This window comes from Artemia sp. Qi Xiang Cuo, chromosome 7 (genome assembly GCF_049724085.1).
Source record: "Artemia sp. Qi Xiang Cuo chromosome 7, ASM4972408v1, whole genome shotgun sequence".
Taxonomy (NCBI): Eukaryota; Metazoa; Arthropoda; class Branchiopoda; order Anostraca; family Artemiidae; genus Artemia; species Artemia sp. Qi Xiang Cuo.
In genome coordinates, this window is record NC_142800.1 from 68,847,961 (window position 1) to 68,860,595 (window position 12,635).

General features: G+C 33.3%; 1 protein-coding gene across 3 annotated transcripts in view; it reads left to right on the forward strand.

Annotated features, from left to right (window-relative positions):
• Nucleotides 1-12,635, forward strand: part of LOC148950636 (xanthine dehydrogenase/oxidase-like) — a 354,380-nt gene that overhangs the window by 206,781 nt on the left and 134,964 nt on the right. For all 3 annotated transcript variants that reach the window (XM_089092523.1, XM_089092525.1, XM_089092524.1), the window contains 2 exons: nt 6,413-6,546; nt 9,627-9,801. In XM_089092523.1, the coding sequence (XP_088948649.1) occupies nt 6,413-6,546; nt 9,627-9,801 (309 nt within the window). The remainder of the gene's footprint in view (nt 1-6,412; nt 6,547-9,626; nt 9,802-12,635) is intronic.

Below are 12,635 nucleotides of genomic sequence, written 5' to 3' on the forward strand. Positions count from 1 at the left end.
TGCCCCTTTTGGTTTACTTCAATAGCAGTAGTAGTAGTAGCAATAGGGACAGTCCCAGCCTTAAGCGTTTAGACTTAATACCCTCAGCGGCTTCTGATATATTATTGATACGCCCTTTCGACAACTTGCATATACCTGGTAACTTTTCATCTAGTTTAAACTAAATGAAGAAATTAAATTTTATATCTGCCATTATGTGTCTCTGTCCCCCAAATATAGATTCTGAATCCGCTTCTGAGTAGTAGTATAGTAGTATTTACGGTAGTAGAAGCAATAGAGGCACTAGTTCGAGCAGCAGTAGTAACAGTGGTAACAGTAGCAGCACCAGTAGTAGCATGCACACAGTTCCGTTTTGTTCAAAAGTCCCCTCAACATACCCTCAAATTTTTGACCGAATGACTCCAAACATTCCTGAAACATTGCTGAAACATCTTTTTGACAAACTGCATGCACACTTTCAACATCCCCCTCAAATTCCCTGGAAGTTACATTTTTTTTACCTTAATTTTAGCAATAGCAGTAGCAGTAGTAGTAGTAGCATTATGCACACAGTGTCTTTAGGTGACTTCAACGTCCCCCTCGATAAAACATGAAAATTTAATTTATTCTCTAAGCTTATTTTTCCTCAGATATTGCTTATATACGCGTTTGATAACAATGGACAGAGTATGCTTTGAAACAGTTTAATATCCCACTCAAATTTCCCTTAGAAGTAGACTTACTACACTAAAAGTATTAGTAATAGAAATAGTAGCAGCAGTAGTACTATTATTTGTATGAAAACGGTTTTTCAGACTTAATACCCTAAACCATTCCTGGGATGTTGCTGGTATTTGCTGGAATGTATTGATAACGCGTATGTATATAGTGAGTCTTGATTTAGCTCAACATTCCCCTCAGAACTTCATGAAAGTTTTACCTTAACTCCCCTAGTATTAGTAATGGTAATAGTGTAAATGTAGGAGGAGTAATACTAGTACTAATACTGGCAGTAGCTTGCACATGTTGTCTTTCTGTTAGTTCAACATTCCCCTCAACATACCCTGAAAGCTTCAACTTAATACCCTAAGCAGTTCTTAAGATATTGCCGATACGCTCTTTTGATAAGCTACATGCACATGGGGTGCTCTGAGTCAGTTCAATATCCCCCTCAAAAGGGAGCTATAAGAAGGGAGAAACAGGATATTTCATTTATGATTGGTTAAAAATAGAACAACTGTCTAAAGTAGTTCTATTTTTTTTAAGAAAAGGGTCATAGCAGTGGCGTTAGAATAGGGACAGCAAGGTCTTGCCTAAGGGGTAAGGTTTGTGCACAGGCAGGGTTGAACCCCAGTCCCCTTTGTTGTGAGGCAAGGTAAATCATATGTTCTACTGTACATTCAATAGTTTCCTGCCTAATTATTGCTTTCAATCAAACACTAGAACCTCAAACCGTTGACACCCTAACACAAACTAAACACATTCATTTTTTTCCGAAAATAAAATAAAACATTATACGACGGAAAACACACAGTAATGAACAGAACATAGAGTTATCAAGAGGATTTCCGCTGTAAGGGGATAAGCACTTTCATGGACTCTGCCAAATAATTTAGATTTCCATTGAAAGTAATAATTAGGCTGGAAACTGCCGAAACTGTTGAATTTTAGACATAGTTATTAGTGCGTATAAAAGGCAAAGATGTTCCGCAAAGTTAAAAATATATCAGCGATTTGAGAACCAAGAAAGCTAAGAAACACTTTTGGATGGGAGAATTTGATAAATTTGAAAGAATAAAATCTAGTAAATAAAACAAGAGACATAAATATAGGCTAAGAGAAGACCTATTGTACTGAAGGGGGAGGTCTCCTGCTGATAAAAATTTGAAAAAACCCTTAGTCTTCACTGAAGTAAATAATCAAAGAAAAAAAAGGAAAAAGGGTTCAAGTTGGAAATATAAGCCGAGGCTACTAATAGATTTTTTGTTAGCCAGACGGAAGTGAAGTAAAAGAAATTGAATGGAGTCAGCTAGAATTCGATATACGTGCATATTGAGCTGACCGGACAAGATTAATTGTTTGTACAAGTAAGTAGCATATTATGCCAGGGAGACACTGTGACACATGTGTAACCCTGGCCGTGATTAAATAGAAATACTGAAATTATGATTCAGGTAACGTTGGAAAATTATGCTCTTTACGTGGGAGACGTTTTTGGAAAAACGAATAGCACGGCATAAACAGCTTTAACATGGTACCTTAATAGCCTAAATGACACAAGTTGGAGTCGAAATTTAAGGGAGGACTACTAAAAGTTTTGGGAAGTTAAAGCAAAAACAGTCATGTTGGCTTATATGTATTAAAATAAATTACCGTACGTAAGAAAAATGACGGCAAGGACATATTCCTTGTAGTAGGGCCACCTTTTTGACAAGGAAAAGAGCCCAAGAAAACATTGTGGCCACAAATAAATAGTGTGGCTATAAATTATTAATTGTTGTGTGCAGGTTCATAACAGTCTTTTCAAAATTAGCAGTATGAAAAGAGAACCTGGAAATGTTCTATTGAGCTACTGAAAGAAACTTGTGGTAAACAAACCTTAGAGTACGAGAAAAAGTCAATTTATAATGTCATTACAGGTAAAAAGTCAAATAGCTAAATTTTGAGCCTTATCAAATCTAATCTATAAGCTGAGCCTTGTCCCGTAAGGACATAAAAGCAAGATAAAAAGAAATGGCAGCCAAATATTTTATAAATAATTTCTGAGACCACACTGGCTAATCATGATAAACAAAAAATCGCGAAGAAAGGAAACGAGGACAATTAACAGCCAGTGAAAAAATTGAAAAATTATGCAAATATTTCGGTCAAGACCTCCGCTTGACCGTCCTCAGTGCAGAATAAAACTGATAAAAATATAAAAACCAAACCTTAAAATAAAAACACGAAACTAAAATTGGACGACCCTTTCCTAGTAACGGTGAAAGGGTAACTCTTTCACCGTTACTAGGAAAGGGTCGTCCAATTTTAGTTTCGTGTTTTTATTTTAAGGTTTGGTTTTTATATTTTTATCAGTTTTATTCTGCACTGAGGACGGTCAAGCGGAGGTCTTGACCGAAATATTTGCATAATTTTTCAATTTTTTCACTGGCTGTTAATTGTCCTCGTTTCCTTTCTTCGCGATTTTTTGTTTATCAAATATTTTATAAAATTTTATCAGTTGCCGGAAATTTGAAGACATCTGTAAAGTTCAGAAGTTGGTATAGAGATACTGACAGAAAGAGAGCTGAAAGAAATTTCATAAAAAAAGTGCGCTCAATATAGAAAAAAAAAGAAAAGTTGAAATAGAAAGATTAAAAAATAATACGAATAATAAATGTACACAGTGGTAACTAATGTTATTGCGGAAATATATAGTTATAAATGTGTTTTGCAAACCTTTAATAACTTTGGAATATTTATCGTTCAAAATTGCAAATGTATAAATTTTAATAACAAAATCGTGTTGTAAGAACTGTTGCTAACCCCTTAAATAAAGGCTAATCTCAGTTCTCTGTTATGATCTTAATATATATTTGTTAAAGTAGATTTTTCCTTCATATATAAATATTTACCTGAGTAGAGTCACATTACAAAAAAATGAATAGCCCCTAATAGCTGTAATTAAACCGCACTCCATAAAAAGCCTTATTTTTATCTGTACAAGAGAGACAGGAAATAATGGATTTCTATGAGGTGGGATACGCAAATTGCCTTGTCTGATTATATGTCTAGTTGGATCTATTTAGAATTTGTAAAAAGAATAAACATTGCAATGATTAAATAAATTGTAAGGGTACATACATATTAATTGTTTTTAAACAATTAAGGTATGTATCAACATAACTCATGTCAGTATAATATTATCAATATAAATATATTTAATTTGTATTTTGAGTGTTTTTTTTTTTTTTTAAAGAGAGTTATACAAAAAGTTTTGCTTTTATGAGGAACCTTACATGAATAAAAATTATTGCTTCTTGTGTTTGTTATATATATATATATATATATATATATATATATATATATATATATATATATATATATATATATATATATATATATATATATATATATATATATATATATATATATATATATATATATATATATATATATATATATATATATATATACATAATCTATATTAGTACTTTCAAATAGTACTTTAGTGCTTTAAAATATATAATCTATATTAGTAATGTATTAATTGTTATATGTAACAATTTGAGTTTTATTCCTGTCTCTGATATTCGAAATTTTTCTTCACAGACAAAGTTTTTTTTTGGCATCAATTAACACCAAATGTTTGACACCCCATTTGATTTGACACAATCTATGTACACAATCTAATTCTCCAAAACCAGTTCAATGGTCCTGTAGGACCAAAGGTTCAAGCCATTTGATGCAGACCATACTATGAACCCTGGATGAATGCTATATTGTGGTAATTTTGCTACAAGTTGAAAGACTATAGAATTAGAGCATATCAATTGTTTAGGCCTGGTTAAGTGAAAGACAAGCACTTGCTCCAAGCAAATAAGCCAGATTTATTTGCTAAATCTGTTGTTTATAAAAATTGTAAAATTTATCTGTTATTATTAATCGTAATATTAACATTCTATTGTTATTTGGAAATGTGTTTTAATTTCTTACTAAAACGACCCAGAACTTAAAAAGAAAATAAAGAAGAATACGAATAATATATTTCTTCACATTTCGTCAGAGCACGGCTAATAAACTGTAGTCTATTACATAAAAAAAACTTTAATCTTATTTTTGGTTAAACACTTAGACGTTCGTCTAACATAGTTTTTGCTTATATCATTATGCGGATCATCACAGAATATGTAAATAAGCAAACATATATTCTATTTAAATGGTATAAATAATGAAAAAAGCCATCGGTGCAAAGACATGCACGTGATCCAAAAACATCAGCTTTACAACAGGAAAAAAAGAAGGCATCGGTACACAGACATGCACAAGATCGAAACAAAAAAAAATAACCAAAATAAGGATGCATGAATAATTGCCACAGTTAAAAAGAATTATGAAATAGTTTGAGCATTTTATATTTGCTATAAAAGAAGATGATCCTAAAACATAATGACTAAATGTTAAGACTAGTTAAGACAAATGTGTGAATCAAAATTAGCCTTTGAAGCTAGAGTCAATGAGCCGTAACGGCTCTTTTCAAGGAAAGGAGTACCATAGTAACCTGAAAAATCAAGTTTTAAGAAATTTATTTTAACAAAAGCATTTAGAAATGCAACAACGCAAATTGTAATTGGATTCTAGATAAAAAGTTCTGAAATTGACCACCAAACTAAGAGCTGACGGAATGGCGGTGGAGATACGCGAAATTTGTAATACCTTTTCCCCTGTTTTAAAACAGGACGTGTGGTCGAGGCATAAAGTTTTTATGCCAGTTTTTGCGATAACATTGTTGGTAATCTCTCTGAACTATGTTGGATTACACCTCTGGGTTTTGGATCGTTTTGGGAATAGTAAGTGTTATATGATTTAATTATTTGTATTCTATGATTATGCCTATAACCCGAGTGGTGTATCATTGTCTCCTTTAATGCTTAATAAATGTTATTATTCTATACCATACCTCTCTACAACGTTAGTTTAGTCCCTCGATTAACTCCCAGTCCGTACGTCCAAGATAATTAGTCAGGCCAAGGCCTAAGGTACGCTACCAAAGCTTACTTACCTTAGGACCGTAATTATACCCCTTTCAAGGGTAGATTAACACACCAACCAAAACCTACGTTATACCAGCTGGGGACATGTGGTTGGCAACTATAACCTTACTTCACTACAGCTATAACATTACTTACTATACAATAAGCTTAAACTTACTTTACTGCACTTCTCAAACTCATGCTTCTCAAACTCAATGTAAACTAGTCTAAAGGTGTCCTAATTATTGAACAAAAAGTGACAAAAAGAAAGGTTCTTTTAAGATAACATTGATTTCAATAATTTCTTCTTGGATATATTTCTTAGAAACCTTGTATAGTGAACCTTAGATAGACTCATTTTAGATAAACTCGGTCAACCTTTTTATATACTGGCTGCTAAAAACCGTCGGAACACCAGCAATTTTTGCAATTGTTCAAACCAAAATAATGGATTAAATTTTTGATAGGAAAGCAGCTAAATATAGAAACCTAAGCCTACCTTGTGGAAAAACTTATGTCTGTTATTTCTTGACTCCTCAAGTAAGCCAGTTTATTCATGTTTAAGTGAAGAAATAGTAGAAGGTGGAAGGGTATTCGGAAGTCAGTGGTCCTAGAAACGGTACTTGTCGATTTGTACAATTCCTTCATTGAATTTTAACCTAAGCTAGATTTGATTTAAATAAAGTGTCTGAACTTTTTAGATGCTTGTTGCTGCAGCGCTTGGACTACCAGCGAATCACGTCGTTGTCCATGTTAAAAGACTCGGTGGAGGATTTGGTGGGAAAGACACTAGATCCAGTCTACTTAGTATTCCAGTTGCTTTTTCTGCTTACAAGTAAGCATTTGCTCAGGTTTACTTTAATATATATTTTGTAATAAACCTGTATAAAATACGCAATAAAACTTATGTTAAAACCAAACATGAAATATATGCAATGAGGTTGCATTTACTCCATAGTGAATATACAACAAAAAAATTAGGCTAAAACAGTAGATTAATAAAACAAAAAAATAGAATAAGTAAGTTGAGGCTAAAATAAAATCAAAGGTAAAAAGACAATACTAAAGGGGTATGGACATGAAGGATGAGACTTAGAGGAAAATAGGAAAAGATAGTGAGAGAGAAGGAGAACGAGGAGGAAGAAATATATAATAGAGTACCTTTTAATGACCTTAGATTTACTTATCTTTCTCGTTTTGTTAGCAGAAAAAAGGAATAAACAGGAGCCCAAAGCCAAAATATTGAGCTCCAATGAGCATTATTATGCAGTAAACAATTAAAAAGACTTCACTATTGAATTTAAAGCACAGGGATGTGCAATATAATATAGAAAATTAATAATATTTGATAATATCCAAATTTATGATAATAAATTTCTTATAATATCGGAATGATAATATTGAAAGCAGCGGTACTTTTCTTAGATTAAAGACTAGGCTAGAAGACCAGGTGATCTCTTGTTGAACTATTCATACTTTTGGCTGTTGTAATATTGAGGTTCTACTAAGTATTTTTAAATTAACTAATGGACGAAATAATGAAAATATTGGCCAAAAAGTTAGATCGTTATTATAAAGAGCGAGAGATTGAGGAGGAAGAGGAAGCACCCCTCATATACGGAATGATTTGTGTCCGTTCTAAGTTTTAAGGTAGTTGTATACTTTTAGTTAAAACAACTTTTTTTGTCGATTAAATCTCTGTTTATTGCGACTTTTTTTGTGTGTATGTTTCTTGATTTCAACTTTCTCCCTGAAAACTTTCATTAAACCTTTAAAGAGAACAATAATGGAAATTCTATTATGCAAAACGAAAGATGAGGGCTATAATAAACATGTTGGGCTAAGGCGGAATTAAGACTCACGGGCTTTTGGCGCAGCTTCGTGACCTTGTTGATTGATGAACTGTGTTCTGATAATCATTCTCATAATATTTGATTGGTCCTAGCAATACCTACAATGGGTCTCGTCCCATCCTTCTGCAGTTGAAAAAGCTCTGTCGTTTGTTTAAACCCTTAAATGTGACATAACTTTTTTTTTATTCTTGATAGTTTGTCACTCAGCTTTGGAATATAGAGTTAAACAGTGAAATTTTCCTTGTCACCCATCAATGAGATGCTTTCATTTGGGGGGGGGGGGCGGTTGAGATGTTAATACATCTTTTTTTTGCCTTTCTTAGTCTTTTTTATATAATATTTTCTAGTAAATCAATGGTATATTCATTCAAAATAAAATGTCCTTGAGATAGTTCAGTTGGTGGACTATGTCATCTTTATAAATATATTTATAGCACCTGATCAACTAAGGATACAACCACTCCCAACTATGTATACAACCAAGGATAAAACTAGAACTAAGGATACAACCACTCCCAACTAAGGATACAACTAAAGATACAACCACAACTAAGGATACAATAAGGATGTTCACATAAGGGGGATGATTGGAAGAACAAAGCAAATACCTATCATTATGTGTAGACTCTCTATTAATTAAAAGATCAAGACTGAGAGGCTTTTTAAAAATACAAATGTTTAGAGAAGGTGTTTTACAATGGTCTTCTAGCTCTAAGGTGAACTAAAGATTTGCATCAAAGGTATTAAGATGTGTCAAGAAGGTGGTAAATGGCCTCTCTTCATGACCCCACTCAGAGATAGCGTCATCCACAAACCGACCGATCACAGAAAAGTTGCTTCAGAGGGAAAGATTTTAAACAGAAGTTTCTATAAATTCCATTTAAAAAAAATAACTTAAAAATCTGAAATGCTAACATCGTTTGGTAGACTCACAGTTTGGTGGAAAAATTATTTGCTAAATTGGAAATATAATGAAAACTATCGCAAATGCAGACTAGAAACATAATAGTCTCTATGTCTAATTTTTAGGTCAATATTATGATCTAGTTTTTTTTTTGAAAAGCATGTTTGCATTTTTGAACATCACAGGAGATATAGATAGAAACAGCATGAAAAATAGCCAAAAATGTGTCTTTTTTATAAAAAGTGTTTTTAATTGTTCAACAAGGTGTGTCATTTTAATGTTTTTAGTTCGAGGAATACAGTGTAAAATCAAGCACTCTTTAACCACCTCGCCACGAAGTAAATGTGGACTTTTCACAGTACCTCTAAAACCAAATATTCCCGAGTTTACACTGGAACTATCTCTGAGTAATCTACTCGTGTTTAAGGCAAGCAAAATTTTGGCCCCGTAGCAAAAATTTCGGCCCCGTAAAACAGACACTTTTATTTGCCGCTGTAGGAACTTTAGAATAAAGGATCTCAAGGGTCGGGCCAGGATAGAATCTAGGAAAAAAGCATTTGGAGTTTTGAAATTTCGTATATACTATGTTGCAAACTTAGCTGATAAACGAGACATAGTCTTGCAAAATCTTAGCCAAAGAAATTTTGAGCTATTTTTTGAAATTTGAGGAAAATCCCCAGTTGAAAGGCTCCTCTGTGTGAAAGATGTCGAATTTTGGAAATTGTGCTGCAAAAGTACAAGCACTGATATTATATCACTGTTTATTTTAGGATGGCCTGATCAGTATGGTACATGCTGTTCAGAGACGAGAAAATTATGCTCACTGGTCTTAGACATTAATTTTTTGGAAGATAACACAATCTTCCTTACTTTTTTGATTTGGGGCCCTTTGTAGATAAACATGATGTGAGATTGAAAGTCCAAATATTTATTAAAGTGAGAACCAATGGATATGCATAGGCTATTGCTCTGAAGATGACTGACCTGATTTTACCATTTATAAGGTATTAAAAAAGACCTACCTTAAAAAATCTTGTCCAAATTATCGTAGTAAGCCTACAGTTTGTATGTGGAATGTATCTATTCAGTTCTCAATGATTTGTCGTTAAAATTAAATTATCTCAATTTAGTGTAAGCACTCAACCTGCATTTTTTTAGACTGAACAGGCCAGTACGATGTATGCTAGACAGAGACGAAGACATGATGCTTAGTGGCGGTCGACACCCGTTTCTTGGCAGATACAAAGTTGGATTTCAGTGTGATGGAGCCATAAACGCCTTTTATGGTGATTTGTATTCAAACACAGGACACACAATGGATCTATCCCTTTCAGTATTCCATTTTTATTTTATTTCGATTTTTTTTTGCTTTGATTGTGGATGTACTGCAATCTTTGTAATTTTTCTAAAAATTTAAACAAAAAATGTAAACGTTTCAAAACATAATTTTATAGTGACTCAATTGGTCTCACTATGAGAGTATGGGAAAAAATAACTGATGACGATGTTGCAGGTTTGAAAACAAGAAATTAGCGAAAAGATTTCCTAGTCAAAAACTAAAGGTGTTTGAAACTTTCAAATTCATTGTGCCACTTAAAACAACTTAAGAGGGTTAAGTTTACTTAGTTCCCAATATCTTTCACTTTTCAATATTGAGCATAATTTTTATCAAAGAAAACTATCTAATGAAAACAGAGTTTCCCTCTTTAAACTTTAAAGGTAGCCCAACTACCCATGAAACCATTTTTTTACCCAATTGAATATATGTATAAAAAATGAAGTGTTTACAGAAACATTTGCTTAAATTACTTCTGGATTTGCTTGGTTTCAAATATAGTCTTTTATTTCCTTTTATAGTTTGTACATCGTTGAGAAAGACTTCCTAATATGATAATTTTTTTATTTTATTTGTGTTTGTTTTCTATGCCTTATTGAATTTTTTTGTTCTATGCCCTTATTGAATTTTGATTTGTTCAAATATATTTCTGGCTAATTAATTTTATGACCATTGTTGTGTCTGTTTTCATATCACCCAAAGATAAGTAACCCACATGAGATTTGCAATTTCTGTCTTTTACTAGGGGTACAGTCTTGCTCTCTACTGATATTAAATAAAAAAAAAGTTTTTTCAGCTGAAAGTAAGGAAAAACACTAGAACTTAAAACGAACAGAAATTATTACGTATATGCGGGGGCTTCCCCTTCCTCAACACCTCGCTGTTCAGGCTAAAGTTTTTCGGCATTTTGAAAAAGTTACTTATTGTTCTAATTAAACGACTCTTGTGTTTCATGAGTCGTTCTTAAATTTTGGGACAAAATTTAAACTTTAGCGTAAAGAGTGAGGTGTTGAGGAAGGTGCATCCCCCCTCATATACGTCGTAATTTCTGTTCGTTTTAAGTTTTAATGCTGCTCCTTACTTTCAGTCGAAAAATTGTTTTTTTTATTTAATTTCTGATAAGTTTTAAATAACACCAGGAAGTCTGGATCCACCTCCACAAAAAATTCCCCTCCCCACGGAAATATCCTCTTGATAATTCAATCCAGGTTAAAATTTACCCCGGACAATTACCTTTAACACCTCCACGCGTAAAATTGAGTCGGTAAAGAGAGAGCAAGACATATGTAGAAATTTCGTATAGGCATTCTGGCAAATTCCCCCAGTATACAATTTCCCCTGAAAAGTTGAACCCCCAAAAACTTCCCTCTTTACGGAAAATTCTCCGTGTCCAAAATCCCGCCCCCCGCAGCAGAAAATTCGTCCTCCCCTCCCCATCCAAAAAGTGTATCCATGCTTCCCAATAACCAATCCTACAAATTTTATAACTTAAAGAGCTTTCCCCAGGGGCTCTGGGGGTCACATTGTTTCCAAAGACATAGTTATTGGGCCTTTTAACTATGCTGAACAAAATAGCCATCTCAAAATTTTGATCAGACGATTTTGGAAAAAAAAGTGGCATGGAAGGGGGACTAGTTGCCCTGCAATTTTTTTGTCACTTAAAAAGGGCACTAGAGATCCTAATTTCTGTTAGAATGAATCCTCTCCCGATTCTCTAGGCCTTCTGGGTCGACACGATCATCCCTGGGGAATGCATAAAAAAAAAATAAACACCATCCATGATTCTTCTGGCAAAAAATACAAAATTTCACATTTTTGAAGATAAGAGCTTGAAACCTCTACAGTAGGGTTCTCTGATACGCTGAATCTGATGGTGCAATTTTCATTCAGATTCTCTGACTTTTATGGTATGTTTACCCCTTTTTTCAAAAATCAGGCAAATTTTCTCAGGCTCGTAATCTTTGATCGGTAACATTAAAGTTAATGAAACTTAAATATTTGAAATCAGCATTAAAATATAATTCTTTTGATATATCTATCGGTATTAAATTCTTTTTTTTAAGTTTCGGCTACTATTGAGCCTGGTCACTCCTTACTTACAGTTCCTAACCACGAATTGTTTGACAGAATATCGATCACAAGCCATTGTAATGCATATCTGTTTTGAAGTATTAGTAGAACCCCATATTTAAATACAGGGGGGCACCTCTGCTGCCATCTATAATCGAGTCTAACTGTACAAGATCACACCTCATTCTAGACCTGTTTGATGGTTATATTATTTGATGGTTATATGATTTGATGTTGTTTCATAGTTCTGTTCTGTTTGTTGGTCAACTTGTTTGATGTTTCTATGCCTATTACTCCGAACAGAAGTTTATATAATTGCCAGATAAGAGCGTCTATGGTTATGAGTGTTGTTTCATGGGTCTGTTTCTCGAAGGTTTTATGGTTTGATGGTTATATTGTCCGTTGGTTATATGGTTTGATGTTGCTTCATAGTTCTGTTCTGTTTGTTGCTCAGCTTGTTTGATGTGTCTAAGCCTATTGAACACAGACGGAAGTTTACATTATTGTCATATAAGATCGTCTAACAAGAACAGGATCACGTACCGCTTTCTAGGCCAATCAGAGAGTCGGAAACACTAACGGGACAAGATCACATTGAATATAAGGAAGGATTTTTGCTATAGTTGTTGTTAGCGTGAGAATAGAATTCAAGGAGTGAGAACAGTTTGACTTTACTCGTTTATTAGGGTATATTTGCAATAATGAGTGGAATGTTTACACTATTAGAAGTTGATAGTGGAGTTGGTAGCAATGATACAAGA